The sequence below is a fragment of the Lithobates pipiens genome, unplaced genomic scaffold, assembly GCF_037356315.1.
Source record: "Lithobates pipiens isolate NorthernLeopardFrog02 unplaced genomic scaffold, aLitPip1_a1.2 Scaffold_23, whole genome shotgun sequence".
Taxonomy (NCBI): Eukaryota; Metazoa; Chordata; class Amphibia; order Anura; family Ranidae; genus Lithobates; species Lithobates pipiens.
Window position 1 is genome coordinate 302,546,626 of NW_027507785.1, and position 13,468 is coordinate 302,560,093.

The 13,468-nt window shown below is 41.1% G+C and overlaps 1 protein-coding gene across 1 annotated transcript in view; it reads right to left on the reverse strand.

The window, feature by feature from the left end:
• ST6GALNAC3 (ST6 N-acetylgalactosaminide alpha-2,6-sialyltransferase 3) overlaps positions 1-13,468 on the reverse strand; it is a 533,542-nt gene that overhangs the window by 240,110 nt on the left and 279,964 nt on the right. The window contains exon 3 of the mRNA XM_077450428.1: positions 2,152-2,561. Coding sequence (XP_077306554.1) covers positions 2,152-2,561 — 410 coding nt within the window. The remainder of the gene's footprint in view (positions 1-2,151; positions 2,562-13,468) is intronic.

Genomic DNA, 13,468 nt, shown 5'->3' on the forward strand with positions numbered 1-13,468 from the left:
AATATCAATAAACCTGCAAGCACTCGACGTGCCTAAACGCATTTGCAAAACTGTGGCTTAGGCGCATTTTTTAAGCTGCTTTTCTCCTACCAGGAGAAAAGCGTTTCTAAAAGCCTCAGCGCACATGAAGCACATGTAAATGCATTTAGTGCATTTGTGAAGCACTTGAGCGTTAATTAATTTAGTTGGTCTGAATAATAATTTATTCTGGCCATTGAAACGAATTAACGCTCAAGTGCTAAACACGTCTATCATTAATGCGCATTTATTTGCGTTTACACGCATCGAGTGTTCTTTCCATCAAAACTCTGCTGCTCCTATAAACATGCCAGCCTCTAAATTCCTCTAAGGACCTGTGTGTGAAAGGACAAATAGGGGCTGGTTTACTAAAGCTGGAGAATGCAGATTTACAAAATCTGGTGCAGCCCTGCATAGAAACCAAATCAGCTTCCAGGGTTTTTTTTTTGTCAAAGCTTAACCGTTTGCCGACCAGCCGCCGCAGCTGTACAGCGGCAACATGGCTCGGCTGCGCGAATCGCCGTCATATTACGTCCATAACATATTCGGCCACTAGGGGAGCCAATGTGAGTGCCGCCAATGCTCCTGCGATCGCTCGGGGCACACCAAGAACCGGGATCTGTTTGTGTAAACACACAGTTTTTGGTTCCCTGAGGGGAGAACAGACAGATCATCTGTTCATACAGACTATGAATAGCGATCAGTTATCTCCCCTGCACAGTCCCCTCCCCTCTTCGGTTAGAATACACAATAGGGAGCACATTAACCCCTTGCTCGCCCCCCTAGTGGTTAACCCCTTCACTTCCGGGACTGAAGTGTTTAATTTAACCTAAGTTAGACGCTGATTGGCTACCATGCACAGCTGCACCAGATTTTGCACTCTCCAGTTTTAGTAAATCAAACCCATAGGGTAAAGTGGTTGTAAAGTCAGAAGGTTTTTTTATCTTAATGCATTCTATGCATTAGGATAAAAAACATTCTGTGTGCAGCAGCCACCCCAGCACTCCCCTAATACTTACCTGAGCCCCATCTCTCTCCAGCGATGTCCACGAGTGCCTCAGCTGTCTGGGACTCTCCTCCTGATTGGCTGAGACACAGCAGTGACGTCATTGGCCATCAATCAAAGCCAGTTAGCCAATCAGGAGAGAGAGGGGGTGGGGCAGAACTGGGCTCTGTGTCTGAATGGATACAGGGAACTGGTGCTCCATCTGGAGGCAGAAAACAAAAAACGTGCCAGGCGCCTCTAACAGCTGCATTAAGAACGACCAGTGTGGGAGATGTGGAGAGATGACATCCCTTCCCTAGATAGGGAGAGCTGGGACGATTGTTTGGAGGGTGGTCCTAAACTGGTTATCTCATTCAGGGACAAATTTATCCTAGTCAAGTTTTTGCATAGGGTGTACTATACCCCTGCGAGGCTCCATAAGATGTACCCAACATGGGATCTGAGGTGTCCTCTGTGTCGTATCCACACCTAGGGTCCTATCTGCATATGTTTTGGGACTGTCCAAGTATTGCGGAATTCTGGCCAGATGTTTTGGAATTAATTAACCTTAGATTGCAACTGTCACTTCCAATTTCCCTGGAGTTAGCGCTTTTGAGAATACATGAGGATAAGTAGCGTTCTCATTATACCAAATTGCTAATTTCCTATATATTATTTTATGCTGAAAAATAAATCCTCCTTAAGTGGACCTCTTTAGTCCCCCCCCCCCCGTGGTGTCCTCCTGGTAAGCAATGGTGGATGCTGCCTTGCCTTAGAAATATGATAAAGTGTGGTCTCCTTGGATCTTGGGTTAAGATGCTTTAGCTATTGCCATCTCTCACGCTGATCTTTGTCTCCCTTGTCTCCTTTTTACTCACATTCTTTCCCTTTCTCCCCCTGTCTCTCCTTGGCTGCCTCAATGGTCACTTTTGTATATATTCCATGACATTGTTTGGTTGGGTCTTACGTTCTTCTTTCAATATTTTCCTGTTATGTATGGTACTTATGAGACTAATGTTTTGATTTTCAATAAACTCCTGATTTGTAAAAAAAAACAAAAAACAAAAAACATTCAGTGTGCATGAGGCCTTAGGTCCTCTTAAATATATATCTACTTTAGCTACCTTCGTAGTAAACATGCATCTCACCGATCTCTCCCAGTCTCCTGTTTGAAGACACTGTCACAGTAGTTCATGCGCATCTCCGTCGTTATGTAGACTTTAGCCCCAGTGTAGTTTTCTACCACTTTGCGCAGCATGTTGTACACAATCCCCTTCCCATCCTGCCGCATATTCCTGAAAGGACCCCATATGACATAGATGGTGTCATTGGTCTCCTTGAAGAAGTAATTGGGGTCTTTGATCAGGAGAGGAACGCTGGTGTGAGATACGACCCTGATCGTAGTCCTCTTCCCAACATCATCTGTATAGCCTTTGGTGGGAGCATTGTTCATTCTCCATATGCAAGAAGAGTGGTCGATTTCGGGTCCAACCTTCTGTCCAATCATCTGCCCCGAATTGGATACGATAGCGCAATGGTTGCAGTCAAGCTCAAGAGGCTGGAGGAAAAAAAGGCATACAGGTATATCAAGCTAGAAAATATGCCATTTAAAATTGACATAGTTGTTCGAATTTAATATTCATCAATTAACAAAAGAATGAATAGATTAGATCTGATTTGATATTGTTCTTGCAATATTTTGCTATTTTTATTATTACATCAATTTTTGAGTTTTTACACGAGAACTGAACAGACTTTCTTGGAACTTTCCTCATCAATATGAATTATTAAAATATCATTATTACTGTAAAAATGAGAATATTACAATAGTCTACTTGCCCTGTCCTGTGCCTCAATGTTACTTATGTGTTTCAAAACTCTTGATTTGCATTCATCTAACACAGTCTCTGGAAACTCCCTCTTCCCTACCATAAAGGGCTCCAACATTGCCAACCCGGAATGAATTTGTAATGGAATACAAAACCAAATGACGAACAGCTCAGTTTTTTTTTTTTTTTTTTTTACCAAGACACCAACAGAGCACTGAAATGCCAACAAACATACTGGGATTTAAAGTGGAACTCAAGGCTAATAGTTATTTACACCAAAAGAATACATCATGGAACAGTCTTACTTACCAAAGGACTTGTATTTTGTATATCCAGGCCCAAGAGTTACACAGCCCCACAGCACACCCAGGTGGAGAATACTACACCAGGGATGATAAACTTTGCATACTCACCTTTGATCAGCTTGGAACAATAAAAGTATGCAGCTCCAGCCGGTGTCCTGGGTCCCCATTGGATAGATTGACAGCAGGAGGAGCCATTGGCCCTTTAAGAGCTATAGGCGGAAATGACGTTTTGACGTCGCTTCCACCCTGCAATGGTATGGAGACGGGTGGGGCTATCTTCCCCTCACTCATCTCCATACCCAGCCAACAGAAGGACCCGATAAGCGGTGGAGGGCACCGGAGCGCGGCCTTCTCCCGCCGCCGATAAAAGTGATCTTGCGGCGCATCCGCCACAGAAACCACTCTTATCGAAAACCAGACCGCCGGCCAAATAAGAGGATACCGGAGTTATGGCAGCTAGCTGCTGCCATAACAAAGATATTCCTCTTCAAAGTTAGGATATCAGTGTGTAGCGGTCCGAAAGTGGTTATATTTGTAAAAAATGCTGAAAACCATTCATTATTTTCCTTCAATTATGTGTCAAGTTTACATAAAATCTCAATAAAATACATTTAAGTTTTTGGTTGTAACATGACAAAATGTGGGAGATTTCAAGGGGTATGAATACTTTTTCAAGGCACTGTATATTCCTTCCCTGTCGCTCACATTTACAGCATTATATTAGACAGAAAGTAACAGGTGCTCTTTGAGAACCATGCACAAAAAAGTCTTTAGGCGCTCCAATGTACAGTCTGTAACAGATTAATTTCAGGTTGTATCGGAATGTTGGTAAAAGCTTGTCTAGTACAGCTGCCCACCACTTAGGAGGAAATGGATAAAAAAGCTCAAAAGGAAAAAAGGCAGCTCTCTAAAGAAACCTATACATAAGACATAGTTCAAAAAGAATAGTCATTTATTGAATGCTCTAAAAACAATGTTCAACCAAGGAACTTGTCCACAATTGTCAATATGACAAGATATTCATAACATGGTGTATCAGTCATTATATAAACTGAGGCACTTCAACATAAGTTATATACGATACCGCCAGTTCGCCAGATCACACGGGGATAACATCACTCACTGGCTCCGATCTATATGGGTGAGCCGATGTCCCAGGGTGTAGAGCAGGGTATGGTGCTCACTACGGATTATGCACCGGATGATGGCTTTCTGTGGGAACTCCTATATCCCACTGTGCAGGGCAAGCTTTGGATGTGCGCTGTACCAGCTTTGATGGGTGGATAGTTATGACGGCATCACAGAAGACTTTCGTTGTGTCCAAACACCGCCGCCAGACGCGCAGGGAGCTCTGAGAATGGTTCCCAACCCATTCTAGTTAACAGTTCATCCCCCACAGGTGGAGAGATTAGCCCTTTTGAGGTTGAGTCATCCTCCAATAGTCCTATAGCCCCATCTATGCAACAGGATGAGAATAATCACTCGCTACCAATTTTTTCTATAACCACTTCCAATAAATACAGTCCATTATCTAAAGATTTGGACACGTACATTAAAGAAGGGGCCCGCCCGAGGGCTAATGTTTTATCCACCTCTTGAATAAGAAAGTGACAAAAGATGACTCTAAAGACTTACCCTCTTTTCTCGATGAGAGTTTTTTTAGTCATATCTCCAAAGAGAGGACCACTACCAAAAGAGAAATGAAAACTAGAAGAGGTTGTAGAGGTGGGAGAAAATGTAAGACTAAACAAAAAAGAATGAGTAGAGATCCGGTAGGTGACAGTACTATTAACATTTATAATTTATCATCACACACTTTAACTGTATATGAATTATCATTACTGAAAAAAAGTCTAAGTTTTTCTCCCTCTATGGGACCAAATAGATTTGGTCTCTTCAAAGACCTAAACAAATGTATTCGTTCCCTTACTTTAAAAAGGCATTATGCTAAAATTAATCTTTCCAATGTTAATAGTGGTGATTTGATGCCTATAGTCACAGATGAGAGTACAACCACAGATTCTCAGGATGAAATTCTGCAAGTCCTGGAAGATCTGTGGGTTGAAAGTAATATAGAAAGCCAGACTCAATATCCATTTGTGGAGACAAATATTGAACACACTAGTTTGAAACCACCCTCAACATTTAATCCAACTCAATCTAAGGGACCTTATATTGAGACATTTTATCAAGCCATATACAAAGAGTTCATAGAACTGTGTGATACTCCAGAAAACAAAAAACGTACAGAAAACAAAAAAAGTAGAGCTGAACATCAGGCCCTCATAGACTTAACTGTATATAAAGAGATTATATTAAAACAGGCCGATAAGGGGGGTAGTCTGGTTGTTAAGAACAGGTCCGATACCAATACGTATCTAAAACTAACCGCCGATCCTCTCCCTCAATACCAACGAGAATTAACCACTATGATTGAAACTGCTTACAGGGGCGGGGTGTTCAACATTAAGGAAAAATGTTATCTCCTTCCAAAAGTCTGTAGCACCCCATATTTTTACCATCTCCCTAAGGTACACAAGTCTCTAACCAATCCCCCAGGGAGACCAATTGTGGCCAGCACCAACAGTTTTACGAGTGGTTTTTCAGTCTATATAGACCACATGTTACAACCTATGGTTCTCCAACTGCCTTCCTATGTAAAGGACTCTGGTCATGTCATTTATATCTTGAAGAATTATAGTTGGTCCGACGAGTATGTGTGGGCTTCGCTAGATGTGACCTCACACTATACTTCAATACCCCATGAGGTTGGCATTACTGCCATACAATAATTCTTAAGCAAACATGGCAAAATAAATTCCAGACAGTCAGAATTCTTATTGTTTGGTATTGATTTCTGCCTACGACATAACTATTTTACCTTTCTAGATCAATTTTATCATGATGGCGGCGGTGTTCCGACACACTGAAAGTCTTGTGTGATGTCGTCATAAATCTCCACCCGTCAAAGCTGGTACAGTGCATATCCAAAGCTTGCCCTGCACAGCGGGATATAGGAGTTCACACCAAAAGCCATCATCCGGTGTATAATCTGTGGTGAGCCCCATACCCTGCTCTACACCCTGGGACATCGGCTCACCCATATAGATCGGAGCCAGTGAGTGATGTTAACCCCGTGTGATCTGGCAAACTTGTGGTATTGTATATAACTTATGTTGAAGTGCCTCAGTTTATATAATGACTGATACACCACGTTATAAATATCTTTTCATATTGACAATTGTGGACAAGTTCCTTGGTTGAACATTGTTTTTAGAGCATTCAATAAATGACTATTCTTTTGAACTATGTCTTATGTATAGGTTTCTCTAGAGCGCTGCCTTTTTTCCTTTTACCTCTTTGAGAACCACTTCATTTTATACAAAAATCTCACAACAATCTTTTTTTCTCAGTAAAAGGAAAAAAAATAAATAAAGAGAAAAATAAAAGGCATGTGCCAAATAACAATCTGCTTCCCACAGTGAGTATTTTCATTTTCAATCAAAAAAGCCATAGATAGAGAACAAGAAAGTGAAAGACATTAATATTGTTTCAATTTTATTGAATAGATTTATGGATAATCTGGGCATAAAGCAGAAAAGCAATAGAAAAGGCAGACGCACATTGCATATTTTATTTATACATATAAATTGTGGTCTGCTTTGCTGGGTGAGATTACACTTTCATTCTATGAATTGTCTCCTAACAAAGCGTGTCAGCTGTAATCTGCACTGGCTCTCCAGACGCCGCAGCACGTCGCTCTTATCTCTCCTGGATTCCTGTAAAACACTCGGATTTTATATGGATAATAAATGTCACTTTGATGGTAAGAAATAAAAAATAGGCATATTTCAATATTGCCTTGGCTATTGAAATTAGATTTTTTTTTTTAAACCGTAATGAGCAATATAATTAAATATGCAAGGAACACAGCTAAGTACTCTTAGTAATAAAGTAGTCATTGTTTTAATTGCATTTGGTTACTCACAGCACAAAAATGGCTTCTGGGTTTAAAGGCAGCGCCTTAAAGTGAACCGGTGCTATGCCCATGTTGGCCAATAGGACACATTCTCTTTAAACCCTCCTAAACCTCTTAATGACATTTAGTTTGAAAAAAAGAGTACTGTGTATCATAAACAATTGTTGATTTTAGTTTTTCTTTTTTTTTTATAAAATTCTTGTTTTCACCTTTTTTGATCCTTTGTTTTATCTCAGTGCTGTAGATCCCCTGCAGCCTATTTGCAGCTAATGCATATTTAGGTGCACTCCAGCCATGGCTGCATGGCAATTCTCAGGGCAAGTTTCTTGATGGTGACAGCAGTGGACCATGTCTACTTAAAGTCAAAAGTTTTTTTTTTTTTTAATTTAATGCATTCTATGCGTTAAGATAAAAATCCTTCTGTGTGCAGCAGCCCACCTAAACCTTACCTGAGCCCCATCTCTATCCAGCAATGTTGCATAAGAGTCTCTGTTGTCCGTGACTCTCCCTCCTCATTGGCTGAGACAGCAGCAGGGCGCCGTTGGCTCCCGTTGCTGTCAATCAAAGTCAGTGAGCCAATGAGGAGAGAGGGGGTGACAGGGCTGAGCTTGCGGCTCTATGACTGAATGGACTCATATCAAGCTGCCCCCATATCAAGCTGGTTTCTGTGGGGGCAGGAGGGAGGGGCCTGGAGCACTGGCATGGGGACCCAAGAAGAGGAGGATCTGGGCTACTCTGTACAAAACCATTACACAGAGCAGGTAACTATAACATGTTTGTTATTAAAAAAATGAAAAACAAAAAACAACAAGACTTTAATATCACTTTAATGAGTATTGAATTGGCCACTTGTAGACTCCATCAGAAGCCCATGTAACAAAGCCCCAATGCACTAGCGCAATTGGGAGACAGGGACAGAATTCACTCTATAATAGGAAGTGCCTAAACAAGGACCTTCATGGCATATAACCAGATAGTATTTTAATGAAAGCTGAAAAAATATTGAAAATAATTTTTTTGCTTTCACGTTAATATGTTAAAGTGTTTAAAAAAAATCTCAGTGATTGGGTTTAAATATACTTTAATTATTTTGGGTTACTCTAGCTCCCTTACATGGTTATTTATGTCGCCTTATGTGGTTACTCATGTTCCCTTAAAATACTACTCAAAAGGTGTAGCCATAAATGTGGAAAACCTACTGTTGTTTACAAAGCTCAATAGCTCAAACTCCAAAATACATTCATATCAATGCCATCTTTGCACCCTGTACTAAATATATATTTTCAAAATAATGGTTTAATAGAAACAATAAAGAAAACAAAATATAAAACAGTTTAAAAAGCGCTAAAGTTTAAAAATAAAATCAACCTCAATTCCAATGTGAGAAAATCCCATTTATTTGTTGTAAATCACAGCTTTTCACACGGGTTTATACACTGATATGGGATTGTTATTATTCCCTGTAATTTTGGGTTTTAGCATTGAGGTCAAACATTCTATTGAGCACCTGGGGTGGGGTCAGGATGTACTGGAAACTACTAGACTACTTTTTAAAGGTGTAATTTAGAACAAATGATTCCCGGACTTCAGCTGAGCTGCGGGAATGCTGTACTGTGATTATTAAAGTGGGCCCAAACTAAAAAAATAAATAAAAAAAAGATTTGTTATGTTATAGAAAACATAAAAAAAATCTAGAGATATAATTGTGCCTAAGCAGCACCTTGAAAAATGTATTTTGTACCAGCAATTCTTCCTGAAAAATAGCAGTGCACTTCCTGTGCCTACAGCTTCATAGCTGTATAAAGTGCATCCTAAAAGTATCCACAATGCTTCACTTTTTCCATGTTTTGTTATGTTACAGCCTTATTCCAAAATGGATTAAATTCATAATTTTCTTCAGAATTCTACAAACAATACTCCATAATAACAATGTGAAAGGAGTTTGTTTGAAATCTTTCCATATTTATTAAAGATAAAAAACAATAAAATCACATGTACATGAGTATTCACATCCTTTGTGATAGCAATCAAAATTGAGATGTTTCTACAACTTGATTGGAGTCCACCTGTGGTAAATTAAGTTGATTGAACATGATTTGGAAAGGCACACACTGGTCTATAGAAGGTCCCACAGTTAACAGTGCATGTCAAAGCACAAACCAAGCCATGAGTCCAAGGAATTCTCTGTAGACCACCGAGACAGGATTGTATTAAGGCACAGATCTGGGCAAGGGTACAGAGCACAGTGGCCTCCATCATCCGTAAATGGAAGAAATTTGAAGCAAACCAGGACTCTTCCTGTAAGCAGGCTGCCCAGCCAAACGGGGGAGATCGGGGGAGAAGGGCCTTCATCAGGGAGGTGACCAAGAACCCAATGGTCACTCTGACAGAGCTTTTCTCTGTCATTTCTCTGTGGAGAGAGGAGAACCTTCCAGAAGAACAACAATCTCTGCAGTACTCCACCATTTAGGCCTGTATGGTAGAGTGGCCAGATGGAAGCCACTCCTCAGCATCAACAGCCCGCCTGGGGTTGACAAGATTCTCCCGTGTAGTTCTAGGCCAATTCCTCACAGTTTGCATGATCATTGAAATTCCACGAGGTGAGATCTTGCCCCAGACTGAAGGAGATTGACAATTATTTTGTGTTTCTTCCATCTGTGAATAATCGTACCAACTGTTGTCGCCCTCTCATCATGCTGCTTGGCGATGGTCTTGTAGCCCATTCCAGCCTTGTGTAGGTCTACAATTTTGTCCCTGACATCCTTGGACAGCTCTTTGGTCTTGGCCATGGTGGAGAGATTGGAATGATTGATTGCTTCTGTGATTGCTTCTTTTATACAGGTAACAAGCTGAGATTGGGAGTATTCCCTTTAAGGGAGTGCTCCTAATCTCAGCTTGTTATCTGTATAAAAGACACCTGGGAGCCAGAAATCTTGTAGATTGATAGGGGATAACATACTTATTTCACTCATTTAAATGCAAATCAATTTATAACTTTTTGTAATGCATTTTTCTGGATTGTTTTGTTGTTATTCTGTCTCTCACTGTTAAAATAAACCAAAAATGATAGACTGATCATTTCTTTGTCAGTGGGCAAATGTACAAAATCAGCAGGGGATCAAATACTTTTTTCCCTCACTGTATACAAGACTACAGAGAACAATACTATATGCAATGCAAAAAAGGTCAAAATGCTACTTGAATGATATATTAAAGTGGTTGTAAACCCTTACAACACACTTTGACCTACAGGTAAGCCTAGATTAAGGCTTACCTGTAGGTTCAAGAAATATCTCCTAAACCTACACGGTTTAGGAGATATTTGCCGAAAGACAGGCACTGCTGTCTACGGCGCATGCGCCGTAGACAGCGGCGTGCAGGCGCACTGGGCGCGGCATCGTCAACTACGAAGATGCCGCGCATGTCGGCTCCCGTGCGCATGCACGGGAGTGACGTCATCGCGGCTTCGCCGAATGACAGCGGCGGAGCAGCGAGACCCCACCGAGAAGATGGATGCGCCGGACTACAGGGGACAGCGGTGACATCGCTGGCTCCTGTGTCAGGTAAGTGACACATAATGGACTACTATGCGATGTTTTGTTAATAAACAAACCCATGTCACTGGCAGCTGTTCAATGTATTTCTTTCTAGGGGCTTGAGGTATTCCCCAGAAAGAAATATTTTTCTTAAAATAATAAAATTTTATTTAAAGAATTAAAAAAGTAAAACACATAGGACCTTCTAACTCTCCAAAGCCATTTAAAGCCCATTTTCCGAATTTCACCTTCCTCATTGAATGCAGACCATTCCTCATTTTTGAAATTTCACCAAAATGATGAGACTTGGGAAAGATCATCCCCAACTGTTGGATGATCTCTAAGAAAAAGGTGAGGAGAAGCCCAGAAGCAAAGTATTCTATACTGTTGTAGCACCCTCCTAATTAGGTTTCTAGGATGTCAGGCTTCTTTTTGGCTCCTCTGTAATTAGTGGAGCAATGTTGAGTGCTTATGGCTGTACTGGATCTCACAGGCTGCAGGTTTTATTGCTCTCTTCTGCTTTCCACAGGCTTCTGGAATAGTGGTTGCCAAACTTTCGGACCTCATGGACCACTAAACTCACAATTTTGGTGGCTGGGGGGCATATAAATAGTCAGAAATTTAGAGCAGATGGGTCTCTTCTCCATGTCTGTAGGAATCCACCAGTTTTGGGTGGGGGTGGCTACCCCCATCTGCAACAGCTATCAAGAGTCCAGCTATTTTTCATCAAGGTCCCAGCTGTGGCACAGCTGGGCAGCCTATGATTCACTTCTGAAGCTAGACAAGAGAACCCTCATCTGGGAGCCTGGTTTGGAGAGCTCGCTGAAGAGTGTCCAATGGATACTGGAAGGAGGCATCCAGTGATCCTGTGATATTGTGAGTAGTGATCTGAACCAGGGTTCTACTGACTGTGAGCTGTATCTCTTGGGGGATGCAGTCAGTAGGATTCCTGTATGGGATAGCATCTAAAGAGAAAGGTCCCAGTTCTGCCCGCTTCACTTGTTCCCTAGAAGAGTAAATTGACCTCCTGTAAATATTCAGTGAACCTGGAGTATCCCATACTACCCTACGCCCCATGCAAGTTGCTCAACATTAAAATACCTAAAAATCATCCACTAGACAAATTATTAAGCCAGAATGAATATATTGTTGCTGTGTGCCTGGCTGCCTCTGCACTGATTTTGGAGAAGAAATTATAAAATTTACAGTGGCTCCTGCAGGGGTAGCGTTACACTTTTAAGTAGTGTGTTATAACTGAGGGCTTCCATTTATCAACGTGTATAAAAGAAAAACTATGAGTTGTCCATGGCAAAAAGCCTTTTTTTTTAAAAAAAATTCGAAGTTAAAGGAATGATCAGACTAGCCAACTTGTTTCCAACTTCTGGTCTTTCATCTTTAATGTTTACAATTTAGATGTAAGCCATCTAAAATGGATTCATTTAGGTGGGGGGACACAGGAATGCTGGAAACCAGCGTGTCTGTGTCCCCCACCATTGCACTACTCTCCATGTTCCCTGGCTCCGTCCCTGTGGCTAACAAGGGTCTGCTCTATCTTTTCCTCCTGGCAGCAAGAACTGTGATTACAAGACACTGGAAATCAATGTCCACTTCAGCAATGAAGGAGTATTGTTCAACTGATCCATTTTTAATGCAAAACTGATGATGTAAAGAATAAAAGAGGAGCTGCTCAAATTTTGGGTCCAAAATAGGTTTATTGAAGTTACACAATACAAATCCACCTGCTCCCAGCTTCCACGTTTCACGCCATTCGGAGCTATAAGTACCCTTTTCAGGATGGAAAGGGTACTTTTATCATAGCTCAATTAAAATTATATCTACCAGGTGAGAGATTCACACCAGGAGAACCAAGCTCCAGTCAATAAATCGAATACAATGTGCTACACTTGGAAAATCTATTCGACAAACATCGACAAACTGATAACAAAGTATCCAAATCTCACAATATAGTAGATTTTTGCACCAACATATGCCAACTTTCTTAAGGGGTTGGTGAGAGGAGATTATTATTATTATTATTATTATTATACACAATTTATATAGTGCCAACAGTTTACGCAGTGCTTTACAATGTGTGGGGGGGGGGACAACACAATTACAGTACAATACAAAAGGTACAGGAGATCTGCATCTCTGGAGATATTCCCATTCAAGCCTTTGATAAGGTCATATTATAGGTACATTGATGATCTGATCTTCAGACCCGGATGGAGTGAAATGCTCAAGAGGCAGGCAGATTCATCTTGTATTGGGTAACTTCAATAAACCTATTCTGGATGCTGAAGTTAAGCAGCTCCACTTATATTCTTTGCATCTTAATCCTCAGTTGATCACAGACTGGAGCTGGCGCCCCTCTGTCAGCACAGTGGGGGGTGAAAAACCTAAAGCAGTGTATTTGAGGACTGTCTGCAGTAGAGGAACTAATGGCACAACACCATAATCAATATTCTGCCTACTTTGCCACCTGGATTTACTGGCTTATCTTCTTGGGATTGAAACATTTCAAAGCCATTATCACTTGAGCCTCTCAGCTAAACTCGAATACCTCCATGACCCAATCACCCCACCCATGCCTATCTTCCTCTTCGGCCTTCATGTCTCTTTGTTCCCCCTTCCTCTCATGAATTCTCTTATTTTTCATATTTTCTATTCCCTTCCTTCCATCACCACACAGGATGGGCAGATGGATAAGGACACCATGTTACCAAAACAACCGCCTTCTCTTGTACCCCGCCTGAGATCACCTTCAATAAATGACTTGTGGTTGTGCATTATCATCGTAGGAATTCACACTGAGA